Consider the following 26,228-nt stretch of genomic DNA (forward strand, 5'->3'; position numbering starts at 1 on the left):
AGGTCAAGTTGTCGGTTTTTTCCTTTCCTTCTTTTTTTTTTTTTTTTTAAGTAATGTGGATCATTTTGGTGTCCACCACGTCGTAAGCCTCGCTCTAGGCTAGCACTTCCTGGTACACCTGCTCCGCAGGTAAGGAAACCGTCGCGAGCGCAGGGAGGAACCGCCAGGCGGAATATGGACGGAGTTTTTCCAAACCTGTGACGTAACTTTTTTTTACTGTCCTCCTGTGACCGTTACGAGCGTGGGGCCGTGTTTTAAACTGGACACGATGCGCGGAGGAGCTCCTGGACGGTGGAAGGTCGTTCTGGTTCCGAGTCTGCTGCTTCTGCTCGGTGAGTGGACCGGGGGGGGAGCTCGTCTGTCATGTCGTCTGACGAACGTCGCAGGGCAGGAATGTTTGTTCTCACACTGAGCCGAAACTTGACGGTTTCATCGACGGCAAGACCACCAAACAGGCTGATTTGATTTAGCGCTGAATTATTCTGAGGTTGTACTTAAAGTTTAAAGGAAGCCGGAGGTCCGAGGAGCCCTCTGGGCTTTTATTCGGTTAAAAGCCCAGAGGGCTGGCCTGCTTCTATGGGAGTGGAAGATTTAACAAATATAACCTCTTAGGAGTTTTTTCTTTCTTTCCATTTGTTGCATTTAAACTGAATTTCGAATAATTAAAGGGGGTTGTTTCCACATAAAGAGAACGCAATGGCGCAATATGAAAGCAGGAACCTGAGGAAACAGGCTGGTCCTGATTTCTGAAGTTGGCCAAGAGCTGGTATGTTTTTTTCTGGGCATCATAACAAAACTCTGGACCTTTTTTGTCGTCTTTGGACAACAATTAGGAGGTTTGTCTATATTTATTGTCTCTCCGCCGTCTAAGATGTAATTGGATAAAAGAAAATCAAAACAAAACTATTTAGACTGAAAACTGGAGGGTAAAATGTATTACATAATGCACTCATTTGAAGTATCACACTTTATCTTTATGCACTGAATAATTATACTACACTTCATTTTTTAAGAGAACTGTTACGATGTTTCCTTTGACTAACTTTTGTGATTTGTTTCTTGAATGTAACACATGGCAAATTATATTTAAAAAAATCTAATTAGCACTTAAAAAAGCTATTAAATTACCACTTTATTCTTTTTTTTTCTAAATCTATTCTTTTCTGGAGTGGTTGGTATATCTAGTCAGTACCTTACAAGATAAGGCCTTAGTCACAACAGCCCTTACGGTACATATGGACTGTCTACGGCTAAAAAATGGGCAAACCTATTCGGAGCATGCGGGTGGCCCGTGCGACTGTGCATATTGTGAACAACAGGTCATAGTGAACATTTTCACAACATGCCAGGGTAAGTAAGGGTGGAAATACGTGAGACGCAGGGATGAACCCTGAACCCCACGCAGGAAGCCTGCTGGTGGTGTTCAACCCCCTTAAGGGCAAATGTGAGGAAGGCTTGAGATAGTCAACAATTCGGTTCACAACAAAAATGAAAGCAGTTGATCATAGGCCAATCAAACACTGAAATACTCATTGCAGAGACCTAACCAGATGCAGAAAAGCCTTTTGTGTGAATTTTGTTTTTCATTGAAGGTTTTGTCTACAAATGTCTTTGATTGGATCACCATCGGATTAGAATTCAACTGTGTACATGGGCCCAGAAAAACTTCATCCCATTATAACAAACGTTTACATACCCCACACTTTCCATTGGAATAAATCATTTTGACATACACAGAACTGTCTAAAATACCAGAAATGGCCGTTGAAGAACAAATAGTGAGTTCTTTTGTAAACAAACAAAGCTGTGGCATAGAGCAATATGATCTTCTAAACGTGCTTTTATTATTTATATAATAATTATTAAGGGTCTGTTTGCTAAATATGTGCGGTCAGTGCTTTATTTATTTCCGCACTGACCCGGGAGAAGGGTTAAGATTAGGCTAGTATGTACCAACAACAACATTTAGCCGTGGATGAACTTAAAATCTGTGCAGTCAATGCCACAATCTGCATCTTGACTGCATGTAAATGTGTTGCAATAACATCAGCCTTTATTTTGCCTGGACACGACTGGAAACATGAATTCACATCATTATTTACACGGTTTCTCAGGACTGTGCGAAGCAACATTTCTGCATCCAATAGCCGCCGCCACCGCCAGCTCGCACACCGCCCCAAATCCGCTCCTCTGCTCTGAGACCCGGTTCTCCCTGGAGACCCGGTTCTTCTGAGTCCAGGAGCTGGACGGCCAGACGGACTGCAGTCCGAAGCAAAGCAAAGCCCCCTGCCCGCAAACATGAAGCTACGAGTCCTGTTTGCTGTGCAAAGCCTCCTCTGGAGCACCGCACCGTCTATGCATGACGTTAACCAGAGCAGCAGTGACCCACAATCTGAATAAACTGTTTACATGCACCACCATCAGATCAACAATCAGCATAATCCACCTATCTCCATCAGAAGGAAATTTTGATCCACTGAGTCTGATTGGGTCAGAGTATTCTGAACGATGAGTTTACATAACACATTTTTACTCTGATCAGGCGTTTATGTCGATTATTTTTGTCCATGGGTCTGATGAACTCTATATCCTATATCATCACCGTTGGAGTCTGAAGAAACCAGAAGCCTGCAAGCTCCAAGTAAAAAAAAAAAGAAGGTAATCTCTTTAGATGTTTTGAGGAAAATACATGCAGGGAAGCCAGATTGAGATGAGTTTGACATGTTGAGAGGAGAAACGGTGATGGAGCTACCAGCAAAGAGGCCTAGAGGAAGACCAAAGAGGAGCTTCATGGATTCAGGGAAGGACATGCGGATGGTTGGTGTGAGCCTGGAAGATGCAGAGGACAGGGTTGGATGGAGACAGATGATTTGCTGTTGCAACCTCTTAAGAAGGCAACCAAAAGGCAAAGAAGTAGCTTGAGGGTTTTTAAAAGCTGTACAAAAGTTCAAAATTGACTCCGAACTGCAGTTTTTCATTTTGACATTTCTAAAAGTTCCTTCAATGCAATAAATGTTCATGTTTCTGTGTTGCCATTTGTGTTTTAAGATTGTTTTAATTTTCACTATAATCTGATTGATTAAAAAATAAATGATACCCAATTCCTTTGGAATATTAATACATTTTGGCTTATAAAATTTTTCAGAATGAAAGTTTAAAGAACAAATATTTAATTCACAGAATTTAGAAAGTTGTAAAAAAAAGTTGTTTTTTGCTACAACATGCACAAGTTATTTAAATGAAAGATAGTTTAAAATGTAATAAATACTTAAATACTTCAGTTCAAAAGGGACAACAGGTTTAGAGGAAGATTTGATAACATTTTATAAAAAAACAAAGAGATCTTTAAAGACTTCCAACAATATTAAAGAAGAACAAATTCTGAATTAAAGCTACAAGTAGCATTTAGCGGGCCCGAGCACGTGCGACCGCCTGGCATGGGCGACCGCCCCAAGAACAACGCCCTGCTCGAACCGTTTGGCTTCAGTCTTCCTTCTGGTTTCTGGAGCTGCAAGCTACATGTAACATGATTGACACAACTGCCCTAACAGACAACTACAAGAGGAGTTGAAATGTATAACACGGTGAAGGAGTTTTTGTGCAGAAAAAGGTACAATTAGAAAAGTTGGTAGCCATACCTGCAGACGGGGCTCCTGCTATGATCAATAGACAGACAGGTTTCATCACTCACTGTAAAGCTGACCCAGACTTTCCAAAATGTCTGCATTACTGCTGCTTCATTCACCAGCAGGCCTTATGTGCAGAAGTGATTGGCTCTGGACACATAATGACTCCTATTGTGAAAATCCTAAAAAACCTCAGCTGCAAAGCAAAACAGCACAGGATTTTCAAGGTGCTATTAGAGATGTCTGCTGAATATGGTGAGTATGAATAAGAACAAATTCTGAATTATAGGGTATACCTTGTATGTTTCCTTATAGTTTGTTTTATACTTTACTCCATTTTATTTTAGTAAGTAGAAAATATTTTAAAGAGTTAATCTTTCTCAATCTACCTCAGCATGATGCCACACCCACAAACTGCTCTTTCCAGGCCAATCTCAACTTGAAAGTTACATCAGGAATGTTAAAGACACAAACAGTTTGATGTCAGGTGGAACACAATAAAACATTTATACAAAAATCTCCTTTTAAAGCTCTGTGAAGTTTTAGGTTTGTTTTTAAACTGTAGCTCTTGGTGGGTAAAAATGTCAAAGAAACGAGCAATCTGACACCTCTCTGGACTTCAGTGTAGTAAACTGTTGGAGGCAGAGAGCACAGTGTTTTTAGTGGAGAAATCCATATTCAGGTTATTTATGGGCTTTAGGTTCCTTTATATTCTAAGTTAGAATGCAGATCTGGCTGTTTCTGGTCAGGACTTTGCTTTGATTACATATTCAACTGAGTGCACCATATGCTATTGTTTTAACTTAGTTTTTATGAAAAAGTGTGTAAAATGTCACCAGCTATGTTAGGGCTGCACGATATGAGGAAAACTCGCGATGTGCGATATTAGAGATTAAAATTGCGATAACGATATTTGCGGTATATAAACAAATAGCAAAATAACCAAATAACCATTCCCATTACATTGCAACAGTTTAAAAATTATACTCCAAATGTCACTCGTCGACATAGGTGACAAACATCTAACGTAATAGGCCTCCATCCGATTGGTCAAATGCATAAAAGGATTTATTTGATTCATTAAATGGTTAAAGCTGACATAAGATTGTTTTAGCACATTTAAGGTTTACGATTTATTGCGATATTTGCCGTCTTTTGCGATATGCATATTGCAGAGCTGGATTTTGCGATAACGATAAATTTGCGGTATATTGTGCAGGCCTAAGCTATGTATATATTTCTAAACAAACACCATTTCCTCTCTTGAAGACCCATTCCTATCTTCTTTGACATTTGGTTCATCTTGTAAAAGTGTTCCAAGTGGCCCTTTAATTATCATTACACCATGGTCCAGGTTGATACTCAATTCTGATTGGCTGCTCGGTGTGCATTAAAAAGTGATAACCGCACGCCCCAAAAAGAAGTTCCGTTCACCTATATTAAATCTCCTTTATCACGGCGCCGTCTTCTTTAAAACAACCTTTAGCCTCATCCTCTGGACAAAAAAAGAGGTGAACTTTCTCTCTGAACTGATGCTTTATTCAGCCCATCGGGACGATCAGCATAGATATATCGTTTTTTATCGCTGAATCTGGACTTCAGCGGTGGTGCGACACCTTGTCACGTTACCATGACAAGGCGCCACACCACGTAACAAATAGTTCGCTTTTCGTGAAAAGAGATCCAAATTGGGGAAAAAAAACAAGAATTAAGGACTAAAAACTGGTTAATATTTATTTCTTTTTTAAGTGACAATGGTATAAGCGGGTTAAAGTATACATAATCACTTTTTAACGCACGCCGTGGAAGCCTGAACCGTCCAACGCGAAGCGGAGCGAGGCTGTTGTTGTGGAGCAAACCTGCCCCCCTGTTCCCTTCCCGTTCTTGATAGCTCTTGGTTTACACTCTCTCTTGCTAGCTTACAGCCCCTCCAACCTAACAAAAGTGGTGCAACAAAAATGGTGATCAATATTGGAGTTATCCAGCTGTCCAGTTCTGATCCAAATTCCAGCTCAGACGAAGAAAAAAAAAGACGTTGAGAGCACGGAGTCTGTGGCCCATCACAATCACAAGCTTCATCAAACATGTTTCTCATCTGCTCCTGATTCCCAACGATTTGAATAAAGAAATACTCAGAAATGCCATTTTAATCCTAATTTTATATGTCCTCCATCCCACAAAAATGACACAAGATCATGTAAAAAAATAAATAAAAACTCAGTTTTAGTAGGAGTGGGTCTTTGAACCCAATCATGTGATTCTATTGACATCATTTTGGTTTGTTTTGGCTGTGATGCTTTTGTTACTGCTAGTTCCACCCTCCCTAATTTTTTCTGTTTTTCCTCTTCTTCAGCTCCGCATCTGGTCTTCTCCATAAAAGTGAGCACTCCAGCAGAGCTCCATGCATCTGTAGGCGATGTTGTCACACTGTCCTGCTCATTTACCTCCTCCAGCACCCCCACCAGTAAGATGACCGTAGACTGGATTTACAGACCCCAGACTGGGGGGGCATCAGAAACGGTAATTACTCTAGTCAAAACTAAAAACCCTTTAACCCACTGTCGCCCTTTAAAAACTAAAGGGCGACAGTGGCTCAGGTGGTTGAGCAGGTCGTCCAATGATCGAAGGGTTGGCAGTTCGATTCCCCGCTCCCACCAGCCAAATGTCGTTGTGTCTTTGGGCAAGACACTTCACCCTCCTTGCCTCCAGTGTGGCTCCACTGGCATGTGCATGTGTATGAATGATCCCGGTGATGGTCAGAGGGGCCGTAGGCGCGAACTGGCAGCCACGCCTCTGTCAGACTGCCCCAGGGCAGCTGTGGCTACAACAGTAGTTACCATCACCAAGTATGAATGAGGAGTGAATTAGGGTTGGGCGATGTCCCTTAAATTGGCCGTTGACGATGTTTGCTGTCAACCATCGGGATGGACGATGACATCGTCGGGGGGGGGTATTTTTACATTTTTCGTTCTTATATAACTGCTATTCGTTTTTTTGTTTTTTTCATTTTATTTCCCAATTAATGACTCATCCGCGATGATCCAGTATAAACTGAGGGAAGTGACTTTAACAAAAAAAGTATCAAACAAAATAGAAAAGAAGTAGTCCGCTCCCGCACTTCACTAGTGAAGTGGACCGGCGGAGCGTGGACTTACAGCTTTGTGTTTGAGGGGAAGGGGGGGGGGGTGCTTTGTTACATGAGCGCTATGTGTGGGAGATTTAAGACTGCGATCCGTCCCGCAGCTCTAGGGGTACAAGCAACCGAACTCAGAACCGGGTCTAAAAGTGTGTGTCTGAGCACAGCTCGGATCGTCAGCAGACAAACAGCGGTTTGAGCTTCAAAGCAGAAATGTCGCTCAATCCTTAGAAAACATTCAAACAATCATGTGGATTTGTGTTTCCAGTCGTGTCCCGACTAATAAAGGCTGATGTTATTCCCACGTTTACGTGCAGCCAGCAAGCAGCACCACCCAAAGCTAATGTTGTTAGCCCGTGTTAGCATACTGCTAATCCTGGCTTCTTTCCGGCTCCGTTCAGAAATAGCACTGACCACACGGATTAAAATTTAAATGATGAGCGAACAGGTGTTTCATAATAACCGTAACATTATTAAAAACACGTTTAGAAGATCATCTCGTATTTTACCGAGCTGACATGTCAATGTATATAGCCGCTCGGAGCTGTTTAACATTGTTTTGTATTGAATTGTTACATTCAATAAAGTTTGAAAAAAAAAAGCCGCTCGGCGGAATTTATATCCTTCCGGTTTTCAAACCCTACTGCGCATGTGCGAATGATTTATTCCGACGGAAAGTGTGACCTTAGTGAACGTTTTTATATTCTGAAAACATTTTTCTGGGCCCATGTACACGGTTGGATTCTAATCCGACCATTGATCCCATCAAGATATTTTGTACATGTAACCGCAGCTTATGGTGTCGACACGCAACGTGGGGGGGGGGTGTGGCATCACGATGGTGGTCTCTCCATCGGGATGTCAGTCACCCATCACGATGGACGATGATATCGTCCATCGGCACAACCCTAGAGTGAATGAATAATGGCCACAATGTAAGCGCTTTGAGCATCTGGAAAAGCGCAGATAAATCTAATCCATTATTATTATTATTATTATTATTAAAACTAGAGAAAGAACAATTTATTAATGAGCCCCCTTGCAGATGTTGAAGCCAATTGTGGTTCTATATTTCAACCTCTTTTTTTTAGACTCGTTCAACTCTTTCTTATTAAAAACTTGGGTGCAAACTTTTCCACCCAAAAAAGGATTTCACTCTGACAGAGATGACTGCGTTGGGGAACCAACAAATCCCTGCAGCACGGTGCTCCATGAGGAAGCCGGCGGCCTGTTAAAAATTTTCTGTTAGATTAGGAGGCCTGGAAGGCGATCAAAGCAATCCCTTCCATAATGATAATGACACTTAAATGGTGGTGGCAGTATATAAAACTAAGACGATCACGACAAATCCCAAACAACGTGTTGTTCAAAACCATCTTTGTAAATGTGGTTTATTTATTAAAAGCTTTTGTCGGTCCATTGTAACCGATTGATTACTTTCTGGTATTAAACTGGAATAAACCATTAATGCTCTAAATGCAAACGGTGAAAGTGTTTGGCATCAAGTTAACCCCCCCCCCCCTCACCCCCACCCCCCCCTAAAAAGGAAAATGAACTATTTTGCATTTGTATATCTCTTTCTGGCTGTACTCATATGGAAAGTGACTTGTACTCATACTGTAATCATATAGAAAGTGAATATTTGTTGACTTTCCAGTTCTGTCTCCACACCTTAGTCAAAACTGCCTTTACTGCTAGATTTGAACTATCTGCGAGCAAAAAATGGGCAAACCTGTACGGTAGGCCTGCAAAGTAAATAGCAAATCTACCATCATTTTGATATCAGCTTGTACATAGCCGTATCGCAAAAAACAGCGTAAATTGCAATAAATGGTTACCTTAAACATGCAAAAAAATCTTATAGCAACTTGACATATTTGCAAAAAATGGATCCCTTTACGCATTTAACAAACCAGATGGATCCTCTTTAGATTCCTGGCTCTTATGTAGATGAGGGTCATTTTGACCATGATTTAGGTTATGTTGACTTATGTTTAAATAAAACTGTTGCAGTTAAATTGGAAAGGATATATTTATTGTTTTAATTGGTGTTCATATATTGCAAGTCATATTGTCATTGCAATGTTGATCACTAAAATCGTACATCACAAGTTTTCCTCATATCTTGCGGCCTTAGACACAAGTCCACGAAATAGCAAGGTCCTAGACCGCTAGGTGAGCCCATAGAATAAAAATGTTCATGCACGTTTTTTGTCTTCGAGCATGCAACAAGCTTGTTGTAGCAAACACTTATACAACACGTAAGGGTGACGTAAGGGTGACGTAAGTGAGACGCAGGCACGTTCACGTACATTTTGCGTAATTTTTTCCACCCACCCAAAATCCTGTGAACAGCACAAGAGACCTGTGCTGTTCACAGGATAAGCGGGATACTTGCAGGCTCTTTAGGAAATCACACAATTGTAGTGCAGTTTATGTGGGCATCCCACAGTCATCTTACTGGCGTCCTACTATCTCGTGCATACTCAATGCTGTGGCATTTGCGTGCACCTTACCAACTGTACTGTACTGAACGACAGCACCACCCATACCTCATAACTTGACAGATAGGTGCCACACTCACTAGCCTCACGATAATCTTGTAATACGCTTTCCACATGCATAGATATGGTACATTCAGATAACAACACGAACCCTTGAGGCGACCACATGAGCCTCAAGGGAATAGCAAGACACACCTGCAGCTCCTTTAAGATGCGACCACTCTTCCTAGACAACCCAAAAACCCACAGCATCTTTACGGGTCAACCCCCATATACAGTGGTGGACAGAATTGTTGGTAGCCCTCACTTAAAGAAAGTCTACAATGCTCACTGAAATGACTTGAAACGGTCAAAACTAACAATAAATTAAAATTTATTGAAAATTAAATAATCAAAATCAGCTTTACTTTAGAGTTTTTGATAAACAGAATTATTTAAAGAAAACAAACTAATGAAATAGGGCTGGACAAAAATGATGGGACCTCCATAAAAGACTGAGAACTAATTGTCCAGGGGGTCATGATGAACTCAGGTATGTCCTTTCATTGACATCACAGCTGTTTTCAAACCCATAATCAGTCAGTCTGCCTATTTAAAGGGAGACAAATAGTCACGTTGCTGTTTGGTGAAAAGGTGTGAACCACACTGAAGATGGACAACAGAAAGCCAAGGAGAGAATTGTCCCAGGACATTAGAAACAAAATTATAGACAAACATGGTAAAGGTAAAGGCTATAAAACCATCTCTAAGCAGCTTGACGTTCCTGTGACCAAAGTGGCACATATTATTCAGAGGTTTAAGACCCACGGGACAGTAGCCAACCTCCCTGGACAATGGAAAAGGAAAACTGATGACAAATGGAGGAGACGGATAGTTGGAACTGTATCCAAAGAGCCCAGAACAACCTCCAAAGACATTAAAGGTGAACTCCTAGATCAAGGTACATCAGTGTCAGATCGCACTATTCATGGTTGTTTGAGCCAGAGTTGACTTCATGGGAGACGATCAAGGAGGACACCACTGTTGAAAGGAAATCATCAAAAAGCCAGACTGGAATTTGCAAAAATGCATGTTGACAAGCCACAAAGCTTCTGGGAAAATGTCCTTTGGACAGATGAGACAAAACTGGAGCTTTTTGGTAAGGCACATCAACTCTATGTTGGTAGACTCAAAAATGAAGCATCCAACCAAAAGAACACTGTCCCTACTGTGAAACATGGAGGAGGCTCAGTTCTGTTTTGGGGCTGCTTTGCTGCATCTGCCACAGGGTGTCTGGAAGTTGTGAAGGTCAAATGAAATCTCCAGATGATCAAGGCATTCTGGGTAGAAAGTGTAGAAAATGTGCTGCCTAGTGTCAGAAAGCTTGGTCTCAGTCTCAGGTCATGGGTCTTCCAACAGGACAACCATCCAAAACACTCAGCCAAAAACCCCCAAGAATGGCTGAGAGAAAAGCGTTGGACTATTCTGAAGAGGCCTTCTATGAGCCCAGATCTGAATCCCATTGAACATCAGTGGAAGGAGCTGAAACATGCCATTTGGAGAAGACAGCCGTCAAACCTGAGACAACTGGAGCAGTTTGCTCATGAGGAGTGGGTCAAAATACCTGTGGACAGGTGCAGAAGGCTCATAGACAAATACAGAAACCGTTTCATTGCAGTGATTGTCTCAAAAGGTTGTGCAACAAAATATTAAGTTATGGGTACCATCATTGTTGTCCAGGCCTATTTCATTAGTTTGTTTTTTTAAATAATTCTGTTAATGAACAACTCTAAAGTAATGGCTGATTTTGATTATTTAATTTTCAATAAATTTTAATTTATTTACATCTGTTTATTTAATAAGCCAAAATTACAGCCTTGATTGTTAAATAATGTGCAAGTTGATCCCCTATTTGTCTCAGTCCCTCCTTTTGTATGAATCTCAAACTCATTGCTTGTTTAGTTGTGGGTAGGGTCCCCGCCCGCTTCCAGCTTTTCTCTGTGATAGCATCGTGGTCTTGTTGGAAATGTGCTGGGATGTCTCCACTCAGACCCATAACAGCATCCAGTCCTTTTAAACCCCGATCACTCCGGAATGAGTTTCGCTCATTAGCTGGCAAAAAAGCTACCACATCATTTGAGTGGTTCTGTTGGACTTAAATATAGACATCAAGTGTGGTTCTTTGTAATTTTGTTTGGATCGCGGGAATCCATATGTGTGGTATCTGTAACCCTATATGCAACCATTTCCTATAGGAGCACTCACAGCTAAATGGAGGCTAATGGCTTGTGGCTTTCCTGACATGAAGAGCTTTTAAAGTTGCTGAGTCTCCAAAGATGTTTCATAAGAAAGATGTTTGTTCTAAAGTTCCTAGTTGGTCCTTGTTTTTCAAAAAATGTCATGTCGAAGCCTCAAAGATTTTTTCCTATTTTCATGCCAAACCCCATTTTCTTTCACTGAAATAAATGTTGTTTTTCTATTTTTCTGTTTTGGTTTCTGGAAGTTTCTAATTTCCATATCTAAGCCTTCATATGTTTTCCATCTAATTTCATTAGTGGCTTTGGCTTGTTTATTGATCTATGCAGCCATATATCATACTCAGAGTCCATGAATTATCGCGTGAAATTTTGCTGCCAAAGCTTTTGTGCCAATCTGGGTTTGCTGCAGTGGCTTACAGAACGACCTCAGGCCTGCTCAAAATTCCGTTTGTGGATGAAGGGATGAAGGGCTCAGCGTTTAAGGACAGGGGAAATTGACAGTAACTGGGTGCTTTAGCAGTCCATTGTTGGTTGAGAGATCACATCTTGAATTTGTAGTAATAATCTTGCCATTTTAATGCAGAACAACATACATGCCTTCACCCATAAGTGGCGGGATAGGCTCCGGCAACCCCGTGACCCCGAAAGGGAACAAACTGAAGAAGATGAATGAATGAATGGATAACATACATGGGTTGGTTGCCACATTTTAATTGCTTTCTCGTAAGCTAGATACAAAAAAGCCTTACTGGGTTGTGCTTCATCACTACGACCACAGGCAGTCTCTCAGAAAACTACTCTTATCTCAGAGCTGTAAAACCATAAATGTTTAATGCTAATGATTTTTAAAGATGTTCTGTGTTTGTTTTCGCCTTTAAGTCAATTTATTGAAGAGAACTCATAAATCTACTTTATTGACATTGTACACAGTGGCGGTAGAAGGTAAATACATAAACTTCTCTCTGTCTGTACACGAACATGACACACATTTTTAAGATTTAACACTTTTCAGGAAAAGATCGGACATAAAGAAAAATCATTGAAAAAGGTTCATTCAGTTGTGAAAAAAATGTTTTTCATTCTTGCAATGATATATTTTCCATTTTTGCTATGGAAACAGTCTTTGTCTCAGTTGAGTATTTATAATTTTAAATACTTATTAAAAATAACAGTTAGTAAGGGATTCTCCATGATTTGGTTCAAACCTAATTTTTGGTTCACAAAAACCCCAAAAGAAAAACCCGTCGGTTGGCTCACACTAAGCCTGGTGTGAAAAAATCCTTCTTAAATTTAGCAAAACAATTGTTTGACACGTTCAACATAAACATAGTGGTATGCAGTAGGGATGCCACAATTGACTTTCCACACGGTTCGGTTCAGTGGTGGAACATACGGCTTGGTTTTAAACAAGAACTGTGGCATCCTTAACAAACGCACACAATGATGCGTTTACATGTTTATTAGTCCACAACTTTGTGTAAACTTGTCTTACTAACGGAGGATGTCATTTTTATAAACAAAGGTTGGTTCCAAATGCTTTAGTTTAAATTCAAATGTGATTTTCAAATTAGTTTTCAGGGACTTGATGTCTAAAGAGGAGCATTTCCTCTGCTGTGGTCATAATATGAACAGACATTATGGAAGTTATGTTTTTCAACAAAAGCTGTTAGATTACAATCCCTCTCGAAATACTTAACAAATTATTAGCTTTTTGAAAATAGATTTAATTAGCAGTTTTGCTTGAAAGTTTGAATTTTAAATGTAGATTAATGATACTGAAGTTCTTCCAGTAGCCATACACACAAGAAACTTGATGGATGAATGTGGTTGTGGTGTTTCACACATTCATTTCGGTTCCGGGTTACACGGCAGGACGCGTGGCGTGCCTCTCTGCGAATACAGCTATCTTCAAATTACTTAAAAGGTTGATTTTCCCCAAAAAAGAGAGCTGACCATGCCCTCGAAGAAACCCCAGGAATACGAAGACCTCAAAAAGACTCTTGACATTATTCAAGAAACGCTGAAAAGTTTTATGGAACAAGTGTCGGCTAAGCTAACGCCACTTTGGGAAATGATGGAAGAGTTCCGAAGATTTCGGGCTCAAAACGAGCAGCGAGAAAACCGGGTCGAGATTCTGGAGAAAAGACTGGACGATGTGGATCAGCAAGTAAGGATGAATAATGTAATTCTCACTGGATTACCGATCAAGCCTCGAGCGATACTGACAGCAGGAGCAAGCACTGCTAATGCTAGCGCTAGCGTAGCTGGCAGTGCTAATACGCCGGAGATCGGTGCAGAGTCTTTGGAGCAGCAAATACATTCATTTCTCACATCTAAAGGGATTTCCCTGGATCTCAATACCATCGAAACCTGCCACCTGCTCCCCAGGAGAAAGGAGACGGATAAACCAGCGATCCTCATCAGGTTTGTGAATCACAAACACAAGCTAGCTTTGATGACCCAAAGGAAACACCTGAAAGGTTCGGCTGCTTATCTGAACGACCATCTGACCAGAAGGAATGCTGAAATCTCAAAACATGCACGGCTTCTCAGGAAGCGTAAGCAGATTGAGAACACTTGGGTTAAAGGCTGCAGGATTTACGTCAAACCACTCGGTCCAGAGGACCGGTCCAAGGTTCTGGTTGTGAGCACCATGAAGGACTTTGAGAAGTGCTTGACCACGGTCGTCTGAAACAACATGTAATAAACCAAAGAGCCAAATAATTTCAAGAAATATGACACGTGGATTCATCACTTTCTCTGTATTTCTGACGTCACCTGAATAACAGCAGAGTTCTGACCTGCAGACAACTTGACCTCAACTTTCACCGTCGCTGATATCAGCTGAAGAAGGATATGGACCTGAATCTAATGTCTGCAGTCATAACATCGAAGAGAACTATTAACTGTTTTGAACCCAGGAGAACGGCTGTTATCAGTAAAAGAAGAAATGCCAACCTTGGACAATCGACAGTTATGGACCCTTTTTACTTTTACTTTTCCCCTACAGCATTACTTTATTATAAAAAAAGAAAAAAATAAATAAAATATAAATACAAAAAAAAAAATATTAAAAAAAGTAAAACAAATGATTAATCACTTATTGAAAATTGTTAAATTGATTGACTTTTAATGATATTACTTCACTTTCTCCAAAAAGATAAATTGATTCAAAAATCTTTCCTAATGTAGCATAATTTTGCACATGTTTTTATCTTTTGATACTTGATGAAATTTTGCTATGAAAATTCCTGAAACAGTGTTGTCTATTTTACTGATATAGTATTATGTTTTATTCATATGAATGACTTTTATAAGTAACATAATCTGCATATATTTCAGTTGACTGATCTGCATTTGCCATGTTGTTTTCTAAAATAGTTATTTTTGACGTAATACTTAAGTAATTCATCTTTGTCATGTGCTTTATCGATATCTTATGATTTTTAATTCTGTCTGATAAAAACCGGGAACCGGATATTGATAAATCATGTAATAAAATGGTTATAGTATAACGGGGTGGGTTTATATAAATTCGCTTCCTTCCACTCCCTTTCAAGCAATATTTATTAATATGTCTAATTATCCTAAGTATGATTAGTTACTGTATGAATGTATAACTGATGATTATATTGCTGTTGTGTATTATTTCTACTTAATTGCTTGAAATAAACCATTTCAAATCAAATCAAAGTATGAAGTTGTGCTGATTATCCCAGGACAAAAAAATGTGTACTTTCGTCGAGAGAATGGACTCTTAGGAAAGAAATCAATCAATTTCACAAAAAAGGATGCATGATCAATGGAGACCTTTCTTGTTACATGATTGTTCAGTCAGGCGTGCACTTATTTCATTCAAATATTGGAGAATTGCTTGTGCAGTAAATATATATTTTTTTCTATACTGTTGAACAAATCCTCACGGGCTTTTATGGTACAATGTAAAATAACATTATCCACTGCTGTCAAAAGTATTCTCTCATGGCATGTACGACCGAACTAGAATCTCACTTGAGGTTTAAAATGATCTCTGCCCATCCTTTGCATCGATAACCGCTTCAGTTCTTCTGGGAATTCTTTCCACAGGTTTGGAAGTATGCTGATGGGAATGTGTGGGCGGCCTCGCAGCAGTCTTCACTTTAATTGCCCCCTAACGTGTTCTGTCAGGCTAGGGTCAGGACTCTGCGGACCAGTCAAGTTCTTCCACACCAAACTCTCTTATCCATATCTCTACGGAAGTTCTTTTTGCGCTCTTGTGTTTTGTTTTTGGAGCAGGAAGTGGTCGTCCTCAGACTGTTCCTGCAATGTTAGGAGTATGGAGTTGTTCAGAAACTCTTGGTGTGCCAAAATCCTCCCATAGCATAATTCTCCTTTCACTAATATTGGCTCTGTGCAGACAGACATTTAGGAACTCAGACTTGTTCATCGGATTGTTGGATAGAGAAGAACAACTCGCCATTCCAGGGAAACGCATCACCACCACTTTTGAGTCCAGGGCTGGTGTGCTGTACACCACTGCATTGGCTTTGTGTTGGACTTTGGCGATGTTCGTCTTAGAAACAGCCGCTGTAATTATAAGGCCATGTGAAATTTGGGTGTTTGGTGAAAGCTGCCAACCTGTCAACAATTTGTGCGTCCAACGACTCTCACCTCCTAAAATCTTGAAGTAATAAATGGAAAAGTTAAAATATAAAAACAGCTTAAATATGAAAATATAAATTAAAATAAGTTGATGCACAAAAAGTGCATAAAAAAGTCTTAGACACCTAGAATATAAATTAGCTTAAGTCTCTCATCGTCCAGTCAGTTCTTCATAAAAACCTCAACAGTGGATGAAACCCTCACATCATCCGGCAGGCTGTTCCACAGACGAGGCCTATGGGTTTCAATCGAAGCCTCGCCATGGTTTTTTGACCTGACTCATATGCTAAAAGCAAATCTGATAGAAAATAATGACCAAGACTATAACACTCTTATAAACTATTAAAAGAATCTTAAAAATCAATCCTAAAGCTGACAGAGAGCCAGTGCAGAGATTTTAAGATTGGTGTAATGTGCTCCCTCTTCGTGGTTCTGGTTAAAAGACATGCAGTTGAGTTCTGGACTAGCTGGATGCGATTGAGTGGTTTTCTTTACACCAGAAAGGAGGGCATTACAATAATCTAATCTTTTGTAATAAAAGCATGGATTAAGATTTCAGCATTGGCTCTAGAGAGAAAGGGTCTCACTTGGGCGATATTCCTTAGATGGTAAAATGCAGTTTTAGTTTGTTGATTCACATGTTGGTCAAAGCTAAGATCTGGATTTAGAATCCCAGCGACGTTCCTTACTATATGTCATACAGTCATACAGTTGGTTGACAGATAAAATTGGACCCTATCTCTCTCAGCTTCAGAACCGATTACCAAGACTTCCGTTTCGTCTAGTTTGAGCTGCAAAAAGTTTTCTCCCGTCCACATTTTAATATCTAAAATACAGTTTAAAAGACTTTCCATGAGCTCCGTGTCATCAGGAGACACGGATACATACAATTATGTGTCATCAGCTTTGAAAGTTAATGCCGTGTCTCCTGATGACGTCACCAAGCGGAAGCATTTAAAGATTAAAAAGTGTACTCTAAAGACAAATACTTTTATTTTGGAGTTCTGTAATTGATTGTTTTTAAGTCCCTTTCTTCACTTCTTTGTTGTAAACAAGTTGACTTATAATCGCGAACCAGTTTTTAAGAAATCTGTAGTTCTGAGCACAAATGGGAAACTTTTATTTGTTTTTGACAACCCCAACAAAATTGTTCCACTGCCATTTTTTGCTTTCTCAGTGGACATTTTGACATTGGTAGAAATCTGCCGAACAATGTTCTCATACCTTTTTTCCCCCCCCAGTTCTTCCACTTCTCTTCACAAGCGTTTCCACCGACGCAAGGTCAGTTCCAGGGTCGTATTGGCTGGCAGGGAGCCCCATCACGTGGGGTCGCCTCCATCTCACTGAGCAACGCCACACTAAATGATAATGGGACATACACCTGCTCAGTCAGAAACCCTCCTGATGTCCACGGATCTCCAACCTCCAAAACTCTACTCACCGTCACACCCAAGAGTAAGAATCTTTTTGCATACAGACTGAAAAACTATTCATGCTCCATTTTTTATGCTGTGGTATTTCTATCTAGCCCTGCACATAACGTTTTCTTCTCAGTACATTTTTTATGTGTCAATAGCATTTATGTCTGAATGTTTTAAAGTGCCTATTCCATGCTTTTCTTAATGTATATGAAAATATATCACCTTTGGCACACAAAAGAAGACATTTTTCTATCAAATCTTAGTTATTTTCCACCACCTTTCATACGTATGAATATGAGAATCCACTCGGTTTCGTGGGTTGGGAGGGGGCTGGTGGTTTTTAGAGGAATACTCAGAAATACGTGAATGAATCCAAATACCGCTTTGGGGGTTGTTTTTTGTGAGGAATGAGCTTTACAATACACTTAAAAGCTCAAAATATTGATTTGGCATGATATTGGCCCAAAGGACCTATAGCATCAACCAATCCCAAATCCTGCAAACGAGCGGGTCCTCACATTCTGACGCACATAAGTGAGAAACAGCCTCTTCCAGGGCACCGCCCCAGGCTAACAGACACACCCACTTTCTCCGTGGAGCTAGCAGTGAACAGCTAAACGCTTTCGTTTTATATGAACTTTCATGTGCGAAACACAGACACATGCTCACTTTAAAGCAAATTATTGTATTTTTTTTCAGCTCCTCTGAGCTCTTAAATAAGGATTCATAACTTTACCAAACCTTTGTTTAGTTTAAATTCCTAATTTGGTGATTTTGTGAGTTTTTTTATTATCAAGAAAAGTTGTTTATTTAACTCTTTAAGAGCGGAACTTTAGCTCCAGTGTTGAGGTTCTATGATGTTACTAATGCAAAGTGTTGCATATTGGCACCAAGCTGCTTTAGTCTGAAATCAAGGGCGTTAAAGGTTGAAGAGTTACAGTAGTTCAAAAACTGTGTGTTCATTTGCTGTTGCCGGCAACAGCTCCAGTGTGAAGCTCTAGTGGGGCAAAAGTATTCTGTCAGCCACCAATTTAGCAAGTTCTCCCTTTAAAACGATCAGAGAGAACTGTAATTGTATTGGCTCAACTAAAAAATGCAGAGAATCAGACAAAGTGATTTATTTTCTCTGAAACCCTGGTTTGAACAGCCTGCTGCATAGAGCATACATAGAGACTGTATAGTGTTATTAGCTCCTCGATGTGCTGACGGTTCTGCATGTGATGCTGCCATCAGGTCTGTCCATGAGCTCAAATTCTCTCCCTCCTCAGAGTCCAGCATTCGCTTCTCCGATGTTTCGGTCCTCATCGTCTTCATCCTCATCCCCTCTGGAATCCTCACCCTCGTTCTGATTGGACGAATGTTCTGTTGCGGGAATCAACACAGCCAATCAAAAGCCTACAGATCAACCATTGAGGTCACAGAGGGGTGAGTAGATTTATGCCAATAACGACTGGTATGGCTGTCCTGGTGGTTGTAGATTCTGCATCTGAATTACTAATTAGATGAAGGTTAAACCAAAATGTAAAGATGAGTACAGAGATTTGGCTTCAGGAAAATCGTAATTGGGATAAACTCCGTTTGCTGTTGACTCATTTAAATGTTAGTTTAAACAATTCTTCAAATTGTGTTCCAATGAGATTCTGATTCAGATTTTTACTGGACTCTTCATTTTTGGGAGCTGTCCATTTTTAAAATTGACTTTGAAGGAAAATGTGTAATGATTTAAACTGGCTGTTCTGTTGCTTTTGTTATGCTGATGTTATTAGCATCCCTTCTTCACTTAGTTTTCACTATAGTTTTTTTTAGTAGTCAATTCTATACGAAATGACAAATATGCTGATTATTGTGGCTAATGTGAACAAAAATACTAGCTAGAAACTGCTGTGATTGTAGCTGTTTTAGCAGCAGCTTCACAGGGTCTGCACGCAAACTACGCAGTGGTAAAGGTGAATAAACTTTATCTACTATGTTTCAACAAGCAAAAGTTCAGTTTGTACTTTTTATTTAACAAGAAGAAACCTGAAAATATTGCAGGCATTGGGGACCGGAGTCACCCACGAATACGGAGACCCCCCCGTTTCTCAGCCAGCTGATGTCATTTCTCCATTCAGAGTTAACTCAAAATGTGTCTTGAACACAAATTACTGGAATATAATATTTACTTAATTTACCCTTTCTAGTTTATCAGGATCATGACAGGTGAGGCTGAGCCTCACTTGCCTTACCTGACGGCACGTCACTGATGCATAGTTATTCCAAATCTAGTAGCGCTGAGGAGAAAAATGATGTTTGTAGATCAGAGTCTATGCAAATAAAAGCTGCTTATGAAAGGTAGACAGCTTGAAAGGAGTTTTCTGTTTTAAAGTTTCATAAGAGAAGAAATGGCAGACCTCCAAGCTTTTAAATATACAATTTGGTATGAAACTCCAGAATGAAGTACCACTTTTAGAGAAGTTTTTTTGACCATTTAATTTTAATGACATTGTTTAAAGTGGAGAAGTCAAGAAAGTCTAGTCCTCCATCTTTTGATGACATTCGATGTGATAATAGGATTATAGATAATCAGGTCTTTTTGTTTTTGATCTTTAGTTATCTGCAATCCCAAATACATGACCTTTTCTTTGACTACTATAGTCATAGTATCCTTTATAGTGGGCGCAACACATTGTTTAAGAGGAAGAAACTGACATTTCTTTAGGTTTAGATAAAGTCCTGATGCTTTTGAAAATGTGTCTATAGTTTAAAGAAAAATGTGGTTGTCATCTGCAGCTGCAGCTGACTTATAAGAATGATTTTACCACCAATAGAAAATCTCATCAATGTTACTAGACTTTATTTATCTACAAAATATTTGTGCAACCATAAGAAAAAGGTCGCAGAGACATGGCGCCCAACTTAACAGAACTATTTCCATCTGGATAAAGTGTCTTAACTGCAGTGCACACACAGTGTTACCTGTTTGCCGTTTTGCGGATTCGCTGATTTTTTTTTTTTTACAGTCTTGTGACTCCTCCGGTTCATCACAAAACCTCAGCTCAAGACGCTGCAGGGAAGGGGGGCGGGGATGAAGAGCAGGCCGGCTACTAAATAATGTTCACAGCCATTTCTAGAATCGCTATAACTGAAGTTTGTTCCCCTGCACGGAGAAATGACATCAGCTGACTCAGAAACGGAAGGAAAATATCCTGATATGCTGAGGAGGATAATTGAGGAGAATAGTTATCATTCGGATGAATGAATGATGGATGAAACCGGCCTCCTCTGGAAGAAGATGACCTCTCATTTATTAATTGCATCTGAAACATCTTGCAAAGAAATAAAGGATTCACATAATCTGTCTCCTTCTCAGATTGAATTAAGGTTATTTAAGGAATCAAAAAAAGAAAACATTACTTCCTCACTGAATTCTGTCTAATAAAGTTCACAGAAAAAATCATGGCAAAAATGGGACATTTCTTTTTTTATCATTTGTAATGTTAATCTATATTTCACTGCAACACTGATGCTTGTGTCTTCACTAATTTAAAAAAAATATGAAGTAGTTTGTTCCCTTTGCTCCAACCATTTTTGTTGGGATCTTGTAAAAGCTCCTTCAGCTGTGGCTTTGTATATATTGGCAAGTTTAAATTGTAATTCTATGAATCTATTCTATTAATTTTGCTCATCATTTAGGTTTTCTGGAGGTGAGCTCCAATATTTCTTCTTCTAATAAACGTTTTGATTTTGCTGCCATATCGTCGCAAATATTTAGAAACTTTACATTTTTAAAGTTGCCACTTAAAGCTGTGAAATGTTCCCATTGTGCCTAATCCCAGTAAGGTCTGATGAGTCTCTTAACCTCTGAGTGAACATGTTTGTGTTTTAATAATGGATAGTTCATTTTCCAGTAACATATTTTTGGAGTCCTTTTGACCAGGGAAAAAGGTATTCTGCTTGCTAAAGCTTTGTGGTCAGTTAGTGGTGGTGTTAAAATGTTGGCATAAACATTTTCTTTTTCTACATCCTTTGAAAGAAGCCAAACGTTTAAACGTGATTGCCTCAATCTACTTTTAGTTCACCAAGTATATTCCTTTCTATCAGGAATTTTTCCCTCCATTGTCACATAAATCCAACTTTTCTATTAATAGCTTCAGTTTTAATGTAGATTTTGGAGGCTGGCCTGGAGGCCATATTATCAACAGGGCCTCATTTATAAACGTTTCGCACAAAAGAAGGCGTACGCCACTCTCTACGCAATAGTTGAGATTTATAAAAAGCAAACTTGACGGGAAAATGTGCGGTCCTTCACGCAAGCTCTGACCCAGGCGTACGCACAAAAACGGGTGAAATGAGAAACGGCGACACCGTCGGCAGATGGAAGAAACACGTGAAAGTGAAAATGACAATACTGCCTCTCAGAAATAACATGAAGACTTCACAAAGCAAGTCTTACAATTAACAGCTACACCAACACCCGTTTGATCCATCAGCAGTGAAACAAACAAAAAAATCAAACGAAAATTACAACAGAAATTCAAATGAACACTTATTTGAAGAAAGAAAAATGAAACATGTTCTGCAATATTGGCATGTTGTGCAATTCATCCTCATAAATAATATAGTTAACAGAACGAAATAATGTACAAAACTGATATTCTCGTCAATGTTGGGGAAAGTTGTTTTCATAGTAAAACATTTCTTCATAAGCTACGGAATTATGGTATTCATGCATATGCCTTTAGTTTGTTTTATTTTTGATAAAACAATGTATGGCGTATGTCTCAACCATTCAGAAAGCAACAAGAAATTACATTTGCGCTGATCAATTTCCCATTTCCACGTCGATTATTACCGACATCTGTAGTTTGTCAGATGTAATTAAATGGAGGGAAATAAAATGCCCCATCACAATGCGTAATGACGCACAATGGCTGATCTTGCGCTCTTAGAAGATGTGGCAAATGGAAGAATTCGGAGTGAACGCATCTTTAGACAGCAAGAAGACTTGCTGGAAAACGAGGACGACTGGCTTATAAGCCGGTTCTGACTTCCTCGAGCCGTCCTGTTGGACCTCTGCGGGCTTTTGGGCCCGGCGTTACCGGAGCACTCGGAACAACCACGCGTGTCACCCAGTGCATCTGGCGCTCCGGTGTCCCCCCCCCCCCCCCGTGGCAGACACACTCTGGCGATGCAGCGCTAGACGTTTTTTTGCCTCGACTTTGATGTCCGACCGTTTCTTTTTTATTTCGGCCACGGTCCGAGGTTGTGAGGCTACAGCATGATTTACGGCGTCTGCCACCGTCAGCCGCTCACGTGCCTTTTTGGCATTAGTAATGCCCACACTGTGCCCTCCAAACCTCTCCTCTTTTCCACCTCGCCAACGATAACTTCTACTTCACATTGAGTGAAGTTACGTTTTTTTTCATTTCCTCTCTGTGTGTGCCATGGTTTCGCAATCAATGAATATTGACTTGTGGGCGTTTCAAGGACTATTTATGGGCAACTATGGGCGTGTCATGAAGCCGCAAAAGCTGCGCAGCATTTAGAATTGGTTGTGATTTATTAAGGGAAAGATGCGTAGGATGTGCGTGGGCACGGTTTTATAAATCCGAATATTTCTGTGCGTACGCACGTCCTATGTTTCATCCGTACGCCACTTCTGACGCAAATCCTACGCAAAGTTTTAGAAATGAGGCCCCTGGTCTGGCCACAGGTGTATCAATTAAAGCCCTCAGGCATGCAGACTGTTTTTACAAACATTTGTGAAAGAATGGGCTGCTCTCAGTGAGTTCCAGTGTGGAACTGTCAGAGGACGCCACCTGTGCAGCAGATCTAGTGGTGAAATGTCCTCTCTCCTAAATCTTCCACAGTCAGCTGTCAGCTCTATCAGAACTAAATGGAAGAGTTTGGGAACAACAGCAACTCAGACACCGAGTGGTAGACCACGTAACCTGATGGAGAGGGGTCATTGGATGCTGAAGCACAAAGAGGTCTCCGACTTCCTGCTCAGTCAGTTGCTGCAGAGCTCCAGACGTCATGTGACCTTCAGATTATTCCAAGTCCAGCATGCAGAGATTCATGGAATGGGTTTCCATGGCCGAGCAGCTGCATCCAAGACACACATCACCAAGTGCAATGCAGAAATTCATAGAAACACACCTTCCCAGAGGAGTTGAAGCGTAATAGCTGCAAAAGGTGGACCCACATCGTATTGAGCTCTTTGGGTTAGGAATGGGACAGAACTTCAGTCCATATGTGAGTCAAGGCAGGGGAGCCAAGACTTTTGGTGATGTGCATCAACATTTTGGTCACCTACAATCAGGACATGTGCTCTTGGGAATTTGGCTAACCAGGATATTATTTTATTTTCTAAAGTGTCCAGCAGCTTATTGTTTTCAGAATTGGAGTTTTAGCCATAAATACCGTATTAACATGCAAGGAATATTGTTCACCCTCATAATCAGACAAATATTGTCCTTGAGTATCACAATCAATGTGTAAGACATCCGCCAAAAAGATGCTTTGTAGGTGAGTTGGTGACTGTAAATTCTCCCTGTGTGTGTGGCGGTGAGTGTGTGTGATTGTGGCGGTGCGACAGACCTGTCCAGGGCGTGCCCCGCCTTCACCTGACGGTAACCAGGTTAGGCTCTGGCAGCCTGTGACAGGTGAGGGATAAAACGGGTTCAGAGAACGGATGGATGTGTCTAAAATCTCTTATTCTTATGTGAATTAAATGGTCATTAAAAAGTGGTTTTACTTTTTAACCTTGGAGAACCCGCTTGGTCAAATTTGGCCTTTTTTTTTATTTTCAATGTCAATTTTTTTCTATTTTTTATTTTCATGTTTTAATTTTTAATTTTTGGCTACTGTTAATTGCTGCTTCCCGAAATGAACGAGCAAAAGCTAAATTTGTTCCCTTAACTGTTGTTGGGTTCTTTAGAATCAGAGTTATCAAATTTGAGGTAAATCTAAACTTTTTGGGGGAATTTGGGTTGTACACGTTGTAAGAGTGTTCTAGATGTTCCTAATGTCTGTATTAACTGCTGTGTGTTGTTGATCCTTCAGGGAGGAGTATGAGGCAGTCAGAGAAAAGAGAGCAACATGCTACGAACGATGTCTGATGGTAAACACCTTTGTTTTCTCCCAGCACATAACTCAACGACACACGTCTGATTCATTTTACATCCCTTCTATGCTAGAAACAGGAGCCTGGGGGGATTGTTGGGAAATCTTTATATTGCTAGTTCAGTTTCTGTGTTTGTCTATCTTTGTAGAGTTGTGATGACATTTTCATCAGTGTCTTTCTTTTGATGTTTGCTGCAGGATTCAGAGGATGAGGATTACTATTACCACCAAAAAAAGAGGCATAGCTTGGATGAAGAAGACATTGCTGACTCCCATGTTTAACTGCTGTTGCATCCCAGTAGTGCCTGCTCAGAAATTGTACACCTTACCAACGAATGCTGGATTTCTGTCTTTTTAAGGGACACATCACTCACCCAAACTTACAGCTGAGTTTACTTTTTGGGAGAAAAATCTCCAGCGTGTCCTTCAGCACAACTATGAACTGTTTTGGTCCCGCTGAGCTGGAAAAAAAAAAGGGAATTCTGAATTCCTGAACTGCGGATAAGAGGCTTTCTGTTTATTCTGTCATCACTATTTAATCAGGTGCAAGCTGACCTTGAGCATGAAAAACGCAGGGTGCTCAGATATTTTTATATTCTTTTATGATTTAACCTACTGCATGCAACCTTCTTTTTTTCGTAAAGTACTAGAATTTTGCTTTGTCTAATTTATTGCCTGTGTCAGAGCTGCTGGATGGATTGTAGAGGAACATCTATGTTCCACGTCCTTGAGAGTAAAAGAGAAAGCAGAAATGCTCAAATGTTCAAGCCTGAATCGGCTGAGGCCAACTGTCTGTACAGTACATTTCAGTTTCCCAGCCTTTCTGGTACTGTTCTTTTTTTCAGCAGTAACGTCTGTGTAGGATGCACTTTTATTTTGTAGACATTTGGTTATACTCTTATTGTGGATGCAGCTGTAGCACGAGAAAAAGGAAAGGATACATTTGTGTTTGGATGAACAGCTTGCTTTTGTTGATGAATGTTTTTCCTTTTGCTTAAATAAATGTCTTGATGAGAGAATTAAGTTTGCTTTTTGTGCTAAATGGATTATTATTTGGTAAAAATACTTCCACATGGACATGAATGAGTTTGTTGATCCAGCTGATGGTGCCTCCTTTGCACTCTCTTTGTTTAGCTGCTGCACTATGCAAACATGGCCCTCACTCTATTCAGTGTTTAACCTCTTAAAGTCCTGCTCCAACCATCTTTTGATGGATTTTGAAAGCCTTTCCAGTGTCTTTTAATTATGATGATGCTGTTTTTAGCCAAAATCAAAAAAAAGCTGTCGTCTTCTAGATAGAACATAGTTTCTGCAGAGCGCCAGGAGGACCATTGGCGCAAACCATTGACCCCTCCCCCTCCCCTTCCCTGTTGCTGAGAGCTCTCCATTTATGCCATTGACTGTATGAGAGAACTGGAGTGAGTGACCCCTCCCCCCTGGCATTCCAATTGAGAAGTAAACAGTTATATCTGTCATTTTATTTGTTAGAATAACCATTCTTGCTCCACTTCATGTTTTTATCATGTTCTATATAACATGCTCTTGTTGCCATGTTTTTT

General features: G+C 40.1%; 1 protein-coding gene across 1 annotated transcript; it reads left to right on the plus strand.

Moving 5' to 3' along the window:
* Positions 1 to 82: 82 nt before the first annotated feature.
* Positions 83 to 25,692, plus strand: LOC101172009 (myelin protein zero-like protein 3). Its single transcript, XM_023961461.1, has 6 exons — positions 83 to 332; positions 5,980 to 6,146; positions 17,386 to 17,599; positions 18,834 to 18,990; positions 24,610 to 24,667; positions 24,868 to 25,692. The coding sequence occupies exons 1-6, from the start codon at positions 269 to 271 to the stop codon at positions 24,949 to 24,951; spliced, it is 744 nt and encodes a 247-aa protein (XP_023817229.1). The 5' UTR covers positions 83 to 268; the 3' UTR covers positions 24,952 to 25,692.
* The last annotated feature ends 536 nt before the right edge of the window (positions 25,693 to 26,228 follow it).

This window comes from Oryzias latipes, chromosome 13 (assembly GCF_002234675.1).
Source record: "Oryzias latipes chromosome 13, ASM223467v1".
Classification (NCBI taxonomy): Eukaryota; Metazoa; Chordata; class Actinopteri; order Beloniformes; family Adrianichthyidae; genus Oryzias; species Oryzias latipes.